The sequence below is a fragment of the Sorex fumeus genome, unplaced genomic scaffold (genome assembly GCF_029834395.1).
Source record: "Sorex fumeus unplaced genomic scaffold, SorFum_2.1 ptg000079l, whole genome shotgun sequence".
Classification (NCBI taxonomy): Eukaryota; Metazoa; Chordata; class Mammalia; order Eulipotyphla; family Soricidae; genus Sorex; species Sorex fumeus.
This window is the reverse complement of record NW_026606136.1, coordinates 8,123,424-8,140,776: the sequence shown is the minus strand read 5'-3', so window position 1 is coordinate 8,140,776 and position 17,353 is coordinate 8,123,424. Positions and strand designations below refer to the sequence as shown.

Sequence of the window (17,353 nt, the reverse complement as noted above, 5' to 3'; positions counted from 1 at the left end):
AGCCCCTGCTTCAATTCGAAGAGGATACAGCAAGCAGCCTTTTTGATGTTAAAAACCAAAACAAAGTTGGGTTTTTTGCTGTGGATTTTTTATGGGGGTCACACCAAGCGATGCTCAGGGCTTGGGAGACCAGATGTGGTGTTAGGGGTTGAACCTGACTGGACACCTGCAAGGCAAGAGCCCTACACACTGTAGTTATCACTCTGCCCTGTACTCTGTCGAGTACTCTCTCGACCCAGGTTCGATCCCCAGCACCACGAGTCCCAGGAGTGATCCTTGAGCACAGAGCCAGGAGTAATCGCTCAGCACACTGTGTGGCAATAAAACCTGCACACACTCCGCCTCCACGAGTAAATAGAAGTTGCAGTGTTACCATTTTCCTAGAGTAAAAAAGCTGGGAGCTTGGTAACAAGTTTGTGTAGTATTACATAGTCTGCTCTAGTCTTATTATTTTGGGGGGAAGGAAAGCCATACTGTGCGTGCTCAGGGCTGACCCCTGGCTCTGAGTTCAGGAGGCCACGAGCAGTTCCAGGGATTGAACCCAGGTTGAGCGCATGCAAGGCAAATGCCTTCCCTGCTGTATCATCACTCTGGCCCCACGCTCTACTCAATACTTACTTACCCTTATCCAATTTTCCCCCAAAAAGAAAAAACAAAACAGATCCAGTGGGAGAAAGAATGTTTAATAAATGGTGTTGAAACAAATAGCTATCTGTTTGGAATAAAAATAAAATTAGTCACTTATACCTTGCACCATATAGAAAAATACATATATTACTGATGGATTCAAGAGTAAAAAAAATGCAAGTACCCCAAATTCTACGTACAATTTTAAGAGATTCACAGACTCCCTAAAGTTCATTCATGGATCTCAAGATTATCTAGAAGCAAAGTTGTTAATAACAACTTCTTGTAATCTCAATGCCAAATACCAAGCGTATTTTTGAGATCAAATCACAAGCAACAAATGAAGATGAACACATTAACTAATTGTTGTAACTTTATAAAATCTTGAAACTGGAACTAGAAACAGAGGCGCATCAATACAAATGGAACATGACTTAAAAAAAGAAAAAAGACTAAGTGTGAGTGCATACTGTACACATGAATCCATTTTCCTATTAGCTGTTCAGAAATATATAATCAGCTAAATCTGTAGTAATTAAAACTCCATCTGTGCAATGTTATTCCCAAACTTGGTTAAAATAATAAATACAAGTTGTATTTAATATGAATACCTGCAACATACTTAAACATCTAAACGTGTAATGGGAATTCTTAATATTAAAATGCAATACTTTCACCTGCATTAATCTCATAGACAATGGAAAAATACTTGCAGTTAATTAGCATTAAGAATGCAAATATATTTTCACCGTGAAAGGAAAACTGTAAGATTAGAAATCATATATATCTGGGAACTCTAGATGGCCTACATTATGATATTCTATTTTTAAATGAAAACAATTCAGTATTTAAGTTTACAACAAATTTACCAAAGGCAAAATATCTGTTTATTACAGAACAAGATATTAAATCAAAGTAAGCAAGGCAACATTAGATCAATTATTTTAGATTTTTTTAAGTGAAGTATAACTTTAAAACTGTAATAAAGATGATCATAAATTCTAACATGCTCTCCTCTTCTTATAAATGGGATGATGTAGAAAAGCAAAGTTTCAATGTGTACGGATTGGAACCATCTGCAAAAGTTAAAATTAAAAAATTTGTTAACCAAACTTTCAAGATGACTAATACATTAGTAGAGTCAATTATTGCATGTTTTAACTACTATAACTACAAAGAAAAGGAAAAAAAAAATTTTTTTTTTGAGAGGTGTTTTGGAGCCTTACCTGACAATACTCAGGGGTTACTCCTGGCTCTGCACTCAGAAATTACTCCTGGTGGTGCTTGAGGAACCATATGAGATGCCAGGGATTGAACCCGGGTCGGCTGCATACAAGGCAAGAGCCCTACTGGCTGTACTATCTCTTAAGCTCCCCAGGGCTTATCCTGACTCTGCTCTTGGGGATCACTTCATCTGGGGTGCCAGGGACTGAGCAGAGTTGGTCCTGTGTAAGGCAAGTGCCCTCCTCACTATACTGGCGCAGAGCGCCCTGCATGCTGTCCTGTCTCTCCAGCTCTTCCTACTACTCGAGAGGCTCTCAGAGACAACACAGAGTGATTCTCAGTAAATTATCCTAAGATGAATATCGATCGTCTCTTTCTATCAGCAAAGTTCACTATGTAGGAAATACTGTCGCTGGTAACTCCTCTATAAAAGCTTATGCAAATAAAACTTGGGGAAGTGGGACGACTGGAATGAATGCACACGGAGATACTCAGTTGAAAACGTCAAGCTGATATACTAAAAATCTCTGATCGGCACAGAACATGCAAATTCTGAAATCACTTTTTAAAAAAAAAGCTAACTTGGTATTATTCACAAAAATACTACATATATATAAACTTTTCAATCCAGGCAGAAATAATTCATCAACTGACTATATATAAGAAATCACAAGAAAGAAAACAATTCTGGTATCTTAATAGACCAGAAATTCAGCAGGGGTACCACAATGCCCAGAGAACAGTCCCTGCACGGGGTTCCCGAGTTACTTCCAGGCAGCTTAGGGGACTGTGAGATGGATGCTAAGATAGACCCTGGGCTCCCAGCCCTTTGAGCCACTCACTCGCAGGCTCCATCCTCCATCAGAATTTCAGTATTAAGACCTACAGCTCCTCTGGGGCTGGAGAGAGTGCAGCACAGCAAGGCAGGACACGTGCTTTGTATGGGCCCCACCTGGGTTTGATCCCTGGCACTCCACCTGGCTTCCTGAGCACCACAAGGAGTGCAGAGACAGGAGTTACCCCTGAGGATCGCCAAGGTAGTATCAAACCCCCTTCCCCAAAACACCTACAATTCCTTGGGGGAGATTCACATAAAAAGTCATATATATCAGTATTTTCAAAGTATCCAGAGGTTAAAAAGTGTCTCCGTCTTTAAGGACTTGAACCTTGAATACGTCCCTGACCAGAGCCAGAAGTGATTCCTGAGCAGAGAGCCAAGAGTAAGCCCTGTGCATAGCCAGGTGCTGCTCCAAACCCAGAGACAGACAGGACTATGAAACCCCATGCAAAAGCACTGGCGTCTGCGTCTCTGCTCCCGTCCGTCTTGACCTTCTGGTTCTGAGAGATGACCGCGACCCCAGAGGCCCAGAAGAGCTCCCTTCTTCATGTTATGTTGTACTGTTGTAGTTTTGAGACCACATCTAGTGAAGCTCAGGCAACACTCCCGGCGGGCCAAGGGTCACATCAGTGGGTGAGCTGCACCCCGCTTCCGAGTGTTCCAGCAGAGGGCCTCTGCGTTAACCACTCGTCAGAGCTGAGTTTGGTCCCGTCAGCTTCCAAGGACAAGCTGATACGACCTCAGCAGCGCCCACACTACGCTTCAAATGCCATGGTACAGAGTACACAGTTCTTAGCTGGGGGTTCTGGCCCTGAAGTGCGTGGCAATGCATCCAAGGCAGTACTGCCAAGTACAATTTCACTCGGTAAAACCTTCCCCCCACCCACCCAAAAAGAGAGCAAATGGGAACTATTCAGTGTGGCCTCCCCAGAACTGCACACACCCGTGAGTGCTGTGGACGCAGACGTCCCAGCCCACAGGAAGGCCAGATACCAGCTCAACTGGAACCTTGAAAAAAGATCGGAGCCGTCCGCAGTGAACTGACCCTGGAGAGGGTGAAAATATTTGCTGTTTTAAGCACCTCCTATTGCAATTATACAACACGCAGCTTAACATAAATACTAGGCTAATGGGGAGGGTTTATGCCTTTCTCAGACCTTTATACTTTTCTGGATTGAAAAACCAAACCAAGTCTGCTACTTTTCCAAGTGTCCACAATGTCTGTAGAGGAAGCTCCCAGGCAGACTTACTTGGAACCCGTATCTGGTAGTGATTCAGTGCTGTCAGGGCTTCGACGGCGTCGGTTTTGCACTCCCACTCTAAAAGCCCCGAAAGTGTTTTGGCAGAGGCTAGAACAAACAGAACCAAGTTATTAATTGCTTACCAATTAAGCAACAAAAGTTAAAAAGAGGGTAAGTTCACTTACGTTTTGCATCAAACACTTTATACTTGATGAATGTAAGAACTTCATGATCATTACACAACTGCCAAAGAAATGTGAAACTCCATTAAAATGTGCCCTAGTAACATTCCTACTTGTCGAGAAAATAAATCTATGGTAGGACTGAAGGTGTGTTTGAGTGCAGCATGAATTGATTAAACCAAAGATATTTTTAGGCATCAAGCTGGATGACAAAATCAATTAGGACAGCGACAGTTTAGGGGCTGGAGAGAGAGCATGTTCCCACATGGCTTCAATTCCCAGCACAAACATGATCCTGAGTCAAGCAGGAGTGATCCCCAAGCAACAAGACAGGAGTAGCCCCTGAGCACCACCAGTCAAGGCCCCAAAAAACAAAACAAAATGAAATAGTGGTAGTCTAATAAAATTAGTAAATAATTCAATAGTGAACAGTATTAAACAGTAAAAACACCAGCCTTATAACTGAAATAATATTCTCAGAAATGGTGAAATTTATCTTAGTACATAGGACAGGGAGTCAAGTTTGAAAAAAAAAAACCAAAAAACTCTGAAGTACTTCTTACAGTGAAAAAAAGGAAAAAAAAAAGCTTTTGTCATGGGTAAGATTTTAGAACACGGTGGAAAAATTTTCTGCCCACAAAACCCTACCAGTAAAAGTATCGTCTGTCACTGCTTAAAATTAAAAAAATAAAATAAAATTCTGAATGCAGAATTAATATCTTCATTCAAACTCAAACTCAAAAAGATGGAGCCGCAAAATGACAACAAGGAACCAGTGAGGAATGGAGATCAAAAATACTATGGGCAAATAATGAACTAGCAAATAAATCACAGAACACTATCAAAAGCAAAAGAAACAGGAGACTTTAAGATAAGGAGGCTAAATAAGAGACAGTATTTAAGAGAAAAAGTACCATTTTTGTTTGTTTTTGGGTCACACCTGGTGATGCTCAGGACTTACTCCTGGCTCTGCACTCAAAAATCACTCTTGGCAGGCTCAGGGGACCATCGGGAATGCCGGGGATCAAACCCAGGTCACTGCGTGCAAGGCAAGAGCCTTACCCGCTGTACTATTTCTCCGGCCCCAGAAAAAGGAACATTCTTTACATCTGTATTTCAGTGACTACCTTTGTGAAGGTCTCTTCTGTTACACACAACGGGACATTATAATAATGCAGCACACATGAGGGGGGCTGGATTATGTTCTTAGACGCTTGGCCAGCACTTGTAAAGCGATTATTTTTGCTCATTGCAAAATCCTTGTAGCTACTTGTACCATCCTCCAGCTCAAATATCTGACTTGGAACAACTGAATGCTGTTTAGACACACTGGAGATTGGAAAGGGAAAAAATACAGCATACACCTTGTTAGGAAAAAGCAGTAAGAGGTCTCAAATGTTAATATATTTTGCCTGCGTTGATCTTAACCAAAAAAAAATCATACTCAGTTATTTGAGTAGCTTAAATATTTAACATTTTAAAACATTTATGCAAATACTTCATTTAAATTACGTGAGTTTAAATACCAGAGGGAGAAATCTATTTAAATTTTCATATTAGAAAAACTAAACTTGCAATCTATTATCATAAAACTTCTAGATAAGTGAAATCTAAACAATACGATGTTTGTTTTGTTTTGGGGCCACACCCAGTGGTGCTCAGGGCTTAATCCTGGCTTTAAGCTCAGGGATCACTCCTGGCGTGCTTTAAGGACCATATGGGGTGCCGAGAACTGAACCCGGGTCGGCTGCATGCAAGGCAAGTGCCTTAGCTGCCAGACTATCACTCTGGCCCCTGAACTACGATCTGAATACCTTGCTGAAAATGACAACACCGTAGCTGCGAACTTCAGGTGTCCTCAACTCCTTTACAATATGCGTATATTTCAATTGCATCTATCACTTTGAGATACGTAGTTACGACTGATTCAAGACTGGATTTCAGCCACATAATAGTCCGACATCCATCCCTTCGCTAGTGACATTTCCCGCCAACAATGTCCCCAGTTTCCCTCCTGCCAATCCCACCCCACCCCCACCTCTATGGCAGACACTTTGTGTCTCTCTCCTCTCTTCCCCCTTCCCTCCCTCCTCCTCTCACTGCCTCCCTCTCTGTCCTTTCAGGCACTGTGATTTGCAGTACAGTTACTGAAAGATTTTCATGTATATCCCTTTATTCCTTTCGGCACTCAGTTCTTGTCCAGAGTGACCATGTCCAACTATCACTGTCACAGTGGTCTCTTCTCTGTCCTAAATGCAACCCCGCCATGCCCACCCTCTGTGGCAGCTTCCCTCCAGGAAGCAGACCTCCTCCTACTGAAGCAAATGTCTAGGTGATTCTTCCATTGTGGTTTAGGTAGCAGGCTTACAGCAAGGTGAATGTTGATGGTCAAAGTTACCACACCTTCACTATCCATTTAAAGTTAATACTTAAGAAAATTACCAAACATTAAGTCTTTTCCCAAATAATTTGACGTTGTTAAGGTGTGTGACAGCTCTTTCTACGGCATATTCATCACCCATTTCCACTAGCGCTGTACCAGGGATAGTCTTCATAAATTTCACCTGCAAACACAAAATCACAAACAAGCAAACTGAGTTGCTGGAAAGCACTGAAGAGGGGCACAGCTCACTGACTGAGGAAGGTCATTTCTCTGAGCTACAGGGACGATGACAGCATCTGGCGGGACTCATCATCATTTCTGCACTTGACAAACATTAAGTGTCTGGTATATTTTCAGCGTCAATTTGGAGATTTTAGGAGAACAACTTGAATACCCTCCACCGAAGAAAGTCCCGTCCTGTCCGACCCAATACCCAGAGCACATGGAGTGGTGGGAGAGGAAGAAGACCCAGCCAAGCAGCCGGGCCAGCAGACCCAACCGTGGTACTCAATGGGGTGACTGACTGACCGGCTCTCCCTCGCAGCCCAGGGCCTTTTAGTAAGCATTATGCTAAGCATTATGGAGATTGGATGATGAGCATAACAGACATGATCACCACGGACATATCCGAGCAGGGAGGGCGCTTGCCTTACATGCAGCTGTCCCGGGTCTGATCCTCAGCAACCAACCAAACCCTGTCAGGAGTGGTCCCTGGGAACGGAAGGAAGCCCGAGCACCCCTGGGGGGGCCCCCAAGTAAACAAAGTGCATATTCCTCTAGGTAAGCTAGAATATTTTTTAAGCTAAAGGTTTGTTTTTGGGTTGGGGGGGGGGGGAGGAGGACACACCTAGACAACGCTCAGCATTTGGCTCTGAGCTCAGGGATCACTCCTGGCAGTGCTCAGAGGACCACATGGAATGCCGGGGATTGAACCTGGGTCAGCCAAATGTAAGGCAAGCACCTTACCCACCATCCTATCACTCCAGCCCCTAAAGTAAAAGCTCTATTTAGAAAGATATGTTTGGAAAAATATAAGGGGAGAGACAGAGAGTGAGATATGTTCAAGAGAAAACACAGGCTTCTCCAGATGGAAAAGCCAGCAGTACACATCTCAGGTCAAGAAATGAGCAAAACTGGGGCTGAAGCAATAGCACAGCGGGAAGGGCGTTTGCCTTGCACGCGGCCAACCCAGGTTCAATTCCCAGCATCCCATATGGTCCACCAAGCACCTCCAGGAATCATTCCTGAGGGCAGAGCCAGGAGTAACTTCTGTGCATCACCAGGTATGACCCAAAAGAGCAAAAAAAAAAAAAAAACCAGAAAGAAATGAGCAAAACTCCAAAATGTTGAGTAAATAATTTAAAGTTATTCAAAACATAGTTAAAAAGCTATAAATATATGCTGCACAAAAAAATACCAGATGGCTGGGCCAGAGCAATAGTACAGCAGGTAGGGTACTTGCAAGCGGCTGACTTGTGTTTGATCCCCAGAACCTCATGTAGTCCCCCAAGCCCACCAGGAGTGATCCCTGAGTGCAGAACAAGGATTGGCCCCAACACACCAATATCAAACTCCACATGACTCTGAATTCTTCTCATCACTGTAAATGCTTATGCAAGGTGATAAAACAGGCACATTTTAACGACTTTCCAAGTCAGGGCAGGTGCTATTTATCCTCTTAGATCACTTCAACTTTAGTACGTAACATAAGGATAAGCCATCAGGCAAAGTGTTTATTAATGTTTGGAAAGTCTCTGAACACTATTAAGTAACACAAAACTTCAAGTACCTTGAACACGCTTTCCTTCTAACCTGCCAACTGTAAAGAAATACTGAGAATAAACTTCCACAGCAAAAGCAACACAGCCCTTACGCCTATCACGGCAGCAACCAACTCTCAATGGGCCAGCTGAGCATTTTATTCTACAACTGTATTACAGCAAAACTCAGTTTTAGCTTTTGTATCAAATGAGTTGCTCAATTTCTCTCTTGATTTAATCCAGAGAGTAACTAAACATCAGCTAAACACGTGGCATTAGTACTGTCCCTCTCTGGGCCCAAGACCTCCAGCAGGCTATGTCTACTGGACACCTGGCACATTCTCCAGCATCCCCAGGGATATAGAGGCCAGTCGGGGAAGAAAGACCATACATAAATCTTGAATGAATTATGACTGGCTTTAATTCAACATATCCCCGTGTATCATTTAAAACGTATGTTTTGGGGCTGGAGAGATAGCACAGCAGGTAGGGTGTTTGCCTTGCACGCGGCCGACCCGGGTTCGATTCCCAGCATCCCATATGGTCCCCTGAGCACCGCCAGGAGTAACTCCTGAGCGCAGAGCCAGGAGTAGCCCCTGTGCATCGCCGGGTGTGACCCAAAAAAGAAAAAAAAAAAAAGGTATGTTTTGCTTTGATGGGGGTTGGGGAGTGTCACAACACTTAGCGACATACTCCTGGCTCTGTGCTCAGGGAAGGCTCCTGTGGTACTTAGGGGAACGACCATACGCAGTGCTGGGGATCAAACCAGGGCTGGCTGTGTGCAAGTTAAGTGCCCTATGCTATCTCGCCGATCCTTACATTTTCTACTCTGGAATCCAGAGAAGCAATATAAAATAAACTTTACCTTTTCAATATTTCCATATAAGCAGAATAGGTTGAAGACTCTTGAGCAGTTCATCTTTAACTGATGTAGTCCACTGACCATCACAACTGAGCCTGAGGGGTTTCCTCCAGGCATGTAGGAGGAAGAAGCCTGCGGGAGCGGATACGCAACAAGCTCAGGGGTGTCTCGAGAGCCCATTCTGTAACGGCTGGGTAAGGGCAGTAACGGACCATGGGAACCTAGAAATGACCAAAAAATAAACCAAGACATGATTTTAGCACAGACACTTCGCACAAAAAGATGAAATCTTACTAACTAGTTTGATGTCCAGGGAAAACTGAAATGTGTGAATATTGAAATAACCTGTGGGAATTAATATAATCTGTATTTATTTGTTGACCTTTAGTACACACCTGCATACATAAGGCTAAAATTTATATTTTTAAAATTATATTTAACAAAAACTTGTAAGATCAGGCTACAGTTAAGTAGGGGAAATCAATATAAATATTTGGGTCACTATAGAATACAACTCACACACTTTCAGGGTAAAATTTATTCTCTTCTATTTTAGGAAACTAAAACCCTGCATTTAATTAATACCTCAAGTATTCTGGAATTTTTGTATTATTCAGAAAACAAAGTCAAGAATCCAGAAGAAAACGCTACAGAATATACAGTGATCCATGTCTCATCCGAGATAATCGACGTAACAACCAACTTGCAAGCAGTAAACAACTTTGGACTTTTCCATCCACTAGATTCAAAGTAACCAGAAGCTGAGTGTGGAGAAACTGATACCGAAAGTGGGCACCGGGCACATTTGTCAAGAACAGAGGCATGAGAACCCTGTCGGAGCACTAAGTCCACACATTTTGGGTGCCTTAGTGATTACAGAGGTATAGGCCCTCAGACATGCAGAGATCTTCCTGCTGTGCTAGAAACCAAGCCCCAAGCGCAAATCCTTCCTTATTTCCCAATGAGAAGGCAAGAGAGGAGGCAGCAACGCCCCTGGCCTCGTCTTTATATAAGACTTGCCACTCACTCAGCTCTTCTGTGTACTGACATTCACAGCACAGAGCGAAACACATGTGAAAACTCAGTTCAGTATCCTGCCTTCTAAAAACAGCCCCAGTCTACCACGGAAAGCCTCCCGGGGAAGACACAGACTGCGTGTTCCGTCATCTGTGGAAGGACTCGGTCAGTGCAGCGGCAGCAGCACTGTCCTGACCTGCAGCTGCCTTCCAGAGCCTAACAGCTTGTCAAAGTAATCAACAGCTCATGATGAGTCATGTGTTAGCAACTGGACATATCCTGGGCTCTGGTACCGACTGTGAAATATAAACATCGTTTTTATTCCTATCGTAGAACTATACACATTATACTACCTTCTTTACTATCTTTTGTTTCTAGAGTAATAGTACTTGCCTATTAATACTGAATTTTTGTTTTTGTTTTGGGGCACACCCAGCAGTGCTCATTTACAGCGGCAGGGTTTATTCCTGGTTCAGGAAATCACCCTTGGCGGGCTCAGGGGACCACATGGGATGCCAGGAATCAAACCTGGGTCAGCGTGCAAGGCAAAGATTGGACCCGCTGTACTATTGCTCTGGTTCCTGAATTTTCTCTTTTAATGGAAAATGGAAAAGATGCGTGGTAAGGGAGATAGGGAATTTCTACTCTGCTTAAGATTGCCATGGCCCAAAGCTTTAAGATCCACAGCCACAGGTCACGTTCAAATTCGATCCAAAAGAGTAACTGATGGTTGTAATTATGACCCGGAGGCATCAGAATCAAATCACTTGCTGTCCTGTACTGTACTGCCCTCCCGCTGTTCGTCGATTTGCTCGAGTGAGCACCAGTAACGTCTCACAACAAATTGTGAGACTTGCTGTTACTGCTTTTGGCATATTGAATACGTCACGGGGAGCTTGCCGGGCTTTGCCATGTGGGCGAGATATTCTCGGTAGCTTTCCAGGCTCTCCGAGAGGGGCGCAAGAATCAAACCCAGAGCGGTCATGTCTGCTGCGTGTGCTACTGCTCCAGCCCAAATCACTTACACACTAAAAGGTTCAAGAAAAAAAAAAAGTCAAGGGCGAGAGAAGTAGCACAGCAGGCAGAGCAGCTGTGGCCCACCCTGGTTCTATCCGGCATCCCATGGTCCCCGAGCACTGTCAGGAGTAATTCCTAAGTGCCGAGCCAGGAGTAAGCCCTTAGCAATACCCAGAGTGGCCCAAAACCCAAAACAACAACAAAAAGTCGTTTAAGAATTTTCATACTAAAGCAGGTGTGGGAGGGATACTGGGAGCACTGAAGAATGGGCACTGGTGGAGGGATGAGTACTCAATCACTGTATAACTGAAACCCAAGCACAAAAAATTGTAAGTCCACAACTGTACCTCATGGTGATTTACCAATAAAAATTTTCAAAATAAATAAATAAAAAAGAATTTTCATACTAAATATTCATGCATACAGTTTGGGGGCTTAAAAACTTATTTCAGGTATTTAGAAAGTTTACTTGTGCAAAAATGTTACACAAGTGGTATTATTAACATCTTAAGGGTACTTCCAGTTTTCAAAACATAAGTCTTTGGTCCAGTAACTATGTCCAAAGATGCAACCACAATTGTAACATGTACATTTTTCCTGAGTCAAGAGTATAAATTCATTTTTTTCACATTCCAAGTAAAGAACGTCTATCTGCTTACCTCTCAATGCTGGGATTTATTTTTTTTTTTTTTTTTTTTTTTTATTTTTTGCTTTTTGGGTCACACCTGGCAATGCACAGGGATTAGTCCTGGCTCTGCACTCAGGAGCTACTCCTGGTGGTGCTCAGGGGACCATATGGGATGCTGGGAATTGAACCTGGGTCAGCCGCGTGCAAGGCAAACGCCCTACCTGCTGTGCTATCACTCCAGCCCCAATGCTGGGATTTCTGAATTTAAAATTCAAGGACTGGGATCTAAGTTGGATGCTCTCTGCACATGGCCAACTCCGGTTCAAATGCCCAGCACTGGGGCTGAAGTGATAGTACAGTGGGCTGGGCACTTGCCTTGCACAGGGCTGACCCAGATTCCATCTCAAGCATTCAATATGGTCCCCCGAGCCCACCAGGAGTGATTTCTGAGTACAGAGCCAGGAGTAAGCCCTGAGCACTGCTGGGTGTAACCCAACAAACAAATCAAACAAAACTCTCTGGGACCATATATGGGTTAAGGAGCAGAACCAGGTAAGCCCCGGGTACTAAGCAGGAGCCGGGGTAAGCCCAGAATACCAGCCCCTGTGACCCCAAAACAAAACCAACATATCAAAGAGTCCTGAAAATCCAAGTTTTTACTGCAGCTATGTATTATTTACTGGAATAATTTAATCTAAATAACATTTTTATTGTCTCTTTTCTCCATACTCTCAGAAAGTATAATTTGCAAATAAACCTGTTATGCCGAACTGCTGAAAGGATACAGCTATGAAAGGCAAAAACTGCCCAGTACCACTGGCACCCTGTCCCGCTCTGCTTTTGCCCCGTTTTCTCTGCTGACTTTTCAAGCCTCTCTCCTTACAGTGCTTACTCCCTGAATAAAGCAGAACAAGGTGCCCCTCAACTCCCCCATCCCCTCCCAGCAGGACTCCTTACAAGTCCTACTGTGCAACAGACACTTCCAAGAATCTTGCACTTTGAGGAAGTTTCAATTCTTTTTGTCCTGTTTTGTTGTGGGACCGCACCAGCTATGCTCAAAGCTTACTTCTGACTCCTCCCACAGGGATCACTCCTCGGGTGCTGAAGATCTAGCCCAGGTCAGCTACATGCAAGGCAAGCATTGTACCAGCTGTACTCTCTCCTGTCTCAGATTCAGCCTTAAGATTTACACGTGCACGCGCGCACACACACACACACGAACTGACAAAGAATTTCACAACGGGCATTTACACTTAAAAGTTCTTCTAAGGGAACCTAATATAAAATATTATATAAAATGCTTTTATGATTTTTCAGTAAAATGTTATTTTATAAAGAAAGGCAAACTTGAAAACCTATGCTGAGAAAATAGTCTGTCGACAGTATTACCTTCCATCTTATCCTTTTACAGATTTTTCTAAGCCCTTCAGCAAAATGATTTTTAGCCTCTAGCAAACAGCCATGGTACATTTGCTCTTGCCCAGCTACCCTGTAAACAGCCCATCTGCCACTCCTTTGGAGCCCTCCAGTACGGGGGACAGTGGGTTCCCAAGTGCTTCCTGACTGTCAGCTCAGAACTACCCAAACAACCACATTTTCTCTGTGAAAGAACAACTAAGAAAAGTGATCAAGGAACATACTCACTAAAGCAACCTTCAGATTTATTCTAGAGTGATTGATCGTTTTCACGTTAACTTCATCTCCGCTGTCATATAAACTACCGTGGAATCTTGAGCACAGAATTTATAACCAGTGAAAAGTCTTATCGATAGCAATCCTCAACATTTACTTACAACGACAATAGTCTAACGAATTCTTTATTCCTGGGGGAAATTGTTATTCTAGGTTTCATAACCTCATCAACATAGCAAACGTTAAAACTGCAGTTCTAAGAATGAGTACAAACTTACCCAGAGCCAAAATAACCAACTATAAAACTAAAAGAATTAAGGGTCTAACCAGAAAAATGCTTCCTTTTCCATAAATACCCCCTTCTCTCTGCCTTTAGTACTCCAAATTCCTCTTTGTTCTTTTTTGCTAGGATTGAAGAAAACACACTAAGCGATAATACTTTTTGGTCCTCTAAAAGACCGGAGCCCATTACTATTCAAAGCCAAACCAAACTGAAATAGAATGGCAGAAGCTTTCCAAAACCCAACCAATAGCTCTCATTTATCTCAATGGCTTATATATCATATATACTAAGAAAACAAAGGATTTTGGATCACTCCTTAGTAATTCATTTTAGGAGATTAATACCATAGAAACCAAGTCAGGTGAGCAGGAAAAAGAGAGAGAAGAAGTGTGCCATTCTTCATCAGAAATGCAACGATTCTAGTAGTTCGTCTATACTACCTTCCTTCTGCCTTGACAAACTTACCATAGCCATCATGTCTAAACGAAGAAGGGTGTTCTCCCAAAATGGCTTGTCTCTGGCGACCCTTTCCTCTATCTGACACAAAAGTAGAAACATGGTTTTAACAATGTGACCCAAGTACTTAACAGAGTTCTCGCATGGGAAACACCCATTCAAAACATCCATTACAATTCATAAAAGAAAAATGATTCCTGGTTAACGTTAAACACCCATTCACATCCAATTTAAATACAAACACCGAAAGTTTAAGGAATTCTATCTAACAAATTCCACTTAACTTGAAAGTATCTTTGTGGCAAATGCCAAACACAAACACGCTTTTCAAATTTAAGGGAAGAATAGATACTTGTCAGAAAGTGAATGTGCACAATGCTAGGGTTTGACACCGTACAGAGTTTTACCAATACATGTCTGTAAACGAGCGTTAAGTGCAGTACTTTTGAGAGACAGTACCTGAATCATACTATTAGCTTCAACAGCAACACATTTTCAAAGTGGGCTTCTTTCAAGAAGTTCAGCATAAGCCAACAACAACCTGTATTACATGGTTTCACAATCAGTAAACACAGAGTATTTGTATGTACATACACATATTTACAAACCCCTACTGACTTGAGAGCTGGAAATTTGCACATCACTGGCCCGTGTTATATATCATAGATTGATCGTTGTCTACAGACCTGAACACCAGGCAGGACCATGAGAACCCTCCACCCAAAGTTTAAATATGCCAAGATAAAGCTAACCAAGGGGGCTACATTATTGGATTTAAGTACTACAACACTCCTAAAGGACAATTTTCATTCTAGCTATGTTTTTCAGAAAAGGCATGCCAATTTCTCCAAATTCGTGACATAAAGAAGAAAATTACTTTTTTCTAAAATAAACTTCCTCTTTTAGTCAATATTTAGAATTTAATCCTACAATACTTCAGAAAGAATCAGATTAGTGTCAAAATTTTTTGTAATGTACTTAAGAGTCTTGTTATTCTAATCTTTGAACATTCAATGAACAAGACTCCACTGGGCTGGCCTCTAGAGCACTTGCCTTGCATGTGAGAGGCCCAGGTTCAATCACCGGCATCCTTCCAAAAAACCGGAAGATTTCTATATACCGTAGACACAAACAAGGGAGGCTTATGGGAGATGAGAAATACTTGAATTTTCACTTCAGTCTAGAGAAATAGCACTCTGATCACAAGCCATCCTGGCACTGGAAGGAACTGGAGTTCCAGTTCCTCGGTTCTGGAGTTAAACTTTCACTCAGTACACAGATTCTCGCAGGATCATCCCTGTGCACCAGGACTATCACAGCCTCAACAAACCCAACACCAGGACATGGGTACTCACTATTTCAGTCCGAAATCATCAGAGTATTATTTTGACGGTATAAAAGACTTGATCCTCCACCCAGAATCTATACTATCTGAGGTCTCATACGTGCACTGTCCTTCTCTAGATGCTTAGAAGTTCTGCTGCATCTCCCCCTCTTTCCCACCATCCTACCCTCTCAACTAAACACCTCATTTTCTTTCTAGGACAAGTTTTCCAGCAACTCTCATCGCTTCCATCTCACAGATCTTAAACCAATCCAGTCGGCTGGTCCATCCTGCTGAAATTCTGCTGAAGCATGCACAAACACTGCATCCAATTCCCCTACCTGGTCAGAAATCCTGACCCAAACTACCATGATGGTGCTTTTGAAGGTACAGCGTGAATAACAATGGCATAGTTGATTAATAGTTCACTATAAAGAAAGCAGCACTGAAGAAATCAGGAAAATCCATCTAATCACTTGTTTGCTGTATAGTCACAGAAACAATCTTCATTCAAAAGATGAAGACATTAAAGTAGATGATTTCTGAGGTCTCTGTGAGCTGAGCATTCCCATTATAAAATCTATTTTAAACACTATCTAATACAAAGTCACTTACAACATAAGTGTGTAGAACACTGCATGCATCGGTCTCTGAACAGTGGTTTGAAACATTTCATGGACTCACCAAAAATCTGACAGGAGCAGTGGATGGACCCCGCCCCTCCCCCACAATACACATGCATGCCAATTTTGCTTAACACTTCTGGAGGGGTTCGGTGGAGTCCAGGCTAAGAATTCTTTGCACTAATATGTAATTTGAGCTGAAAAGGACTGTTTAAAATCGATGTTTATGAAAGGGCTCTTTTTCTTGGTAGCAAAAGTTATCATTAAATATCAACTTTATATGAGCTGAAATCACTACATAAACAAAAACGGAAACTGCTCGTCTTGCCATACAAATATCTACCTGTTAAGAAAATGGAAAACAAGAATTCTTTATCCCTGAAAGCTTTAGCAACTAGAAGTTCTGTTTTACTTTCCTTAATTATATTTCACTGTTGAACACTCGACCTTACACATTTCTAAACTTTCCCGGCTGCAATGCCTTGGAAGAAAAACTAATCTAAGGAGGTTTTATGTAAACTTTAAATCTTCTTTTAAATATAAATAAATACTATTAATAAGCAAATCTGTAAATGTTTTAAGAAACATTAAGAGCAATGTAACCAAAATTCACTATTTAAGTAAGTTAACAAACAACCCCTTGAGTGTTCAATAACCAACTGCAGTTTGACAGAAGTGAGAGATTTCTCATCAACCACTTGTTCTCTTGTTTTGAGTACTAAGGCTCTGGAACTCCAGCACTGCATTCAGCTGTGTCAAGTCTATGTCAAGCCGACTTCTGTGAGCAGTAAAAAATGTGCTTGGGGTTCAGCCAGGATTGTGATACAACCTGTCTGCAGACCCCCATGCAAAAGGCAAGATGATCTCCTGCAGACCTGAGAAAGGCCAGTCCTGGATATGCACACATGCAGAGGACTGTCCGGGTGCCACTCAGCTGTCCTTGGCAGCAGCGCACGCACTGCAGAATCCCCACTGCACAGGACAGTTAGGATGCCACACGGACTTTTACAGGCACATGGTCGACTTCCAACAAGTAGTTCATGCCACGATATTGTAGTGGAGATGTAGCCAATACTGCAGCCCCCTTGTTTTTACAAGATCCACATCCACATTTTAATTTGTATATTCCAGAATTCCCACACAGTTGAACGATTTTGAAAGTCAAATCTATGCTCCTGCATTTATAAGTAAAAGCGCATCTCCATAAAATGCCCTCATCGTCAGATTTATCTCTTCTTTTTTGTTTTGGGGGCCAC

At 42.4% G+C, this 17,353-nt stretch overlaps 1 protein-coding gene across 3 annotated transcripts in view; it reads right to left on the bottom strand.

Moving 5' to 3' along the window:
* Nucleotides 1-662: 662 nt before the first annotated feature.
* HNRNPLL (heterogeneous nuclear ribonucleoprotein L like) overlaps nucleotides 663-17,353 on the bottom strand; it is a 44,126-nt gene continuing 27,435 nt past the window's right edge. The window contains exons 7-13 of one of the 3 annotated variants that reach the window (XM_056130602.1): nucleotides 14,160-14,231; nucleotides 9,121-9,338; nucleotides 6,555-6,676; nucleotides 5,240-5,441; nucleotides 4,116-4,173; nucleotides 3,940-4,038; nucleotides 663-1,703 (exon numbers count right to left, since the gene is read on the bottom strand). In XM_056130602.1, coding sequence (XP_055986577.1) covers nucleotides 1,648-1,703; nucleotides 3,940-4,038; nucleotides 4,116-4,173; nucleotides 5,240-5,441; nucleotides 6,555-6,676; nucleotides 9,121-9,338; nucleotides 14,160-14,231 — 827 coding nt within the window. In that variant the 3' untranslated portion in view covers nucleotides 663-1,647. The remainder of the gene's footprint in view (nucleotides 1,704-3,939; nucleotides 4,039-4,115; nucleotides 4,174-5,239; nucleotides 5,442-6,554; nucleotides 6,677-9,120; nucleotides 9,339-14,159; nucleotides 14,232-17,353) is intronic. The other 2 variants (XR_008794782.1, XM_056130603.1) reach the window with 2 other exon arrangements.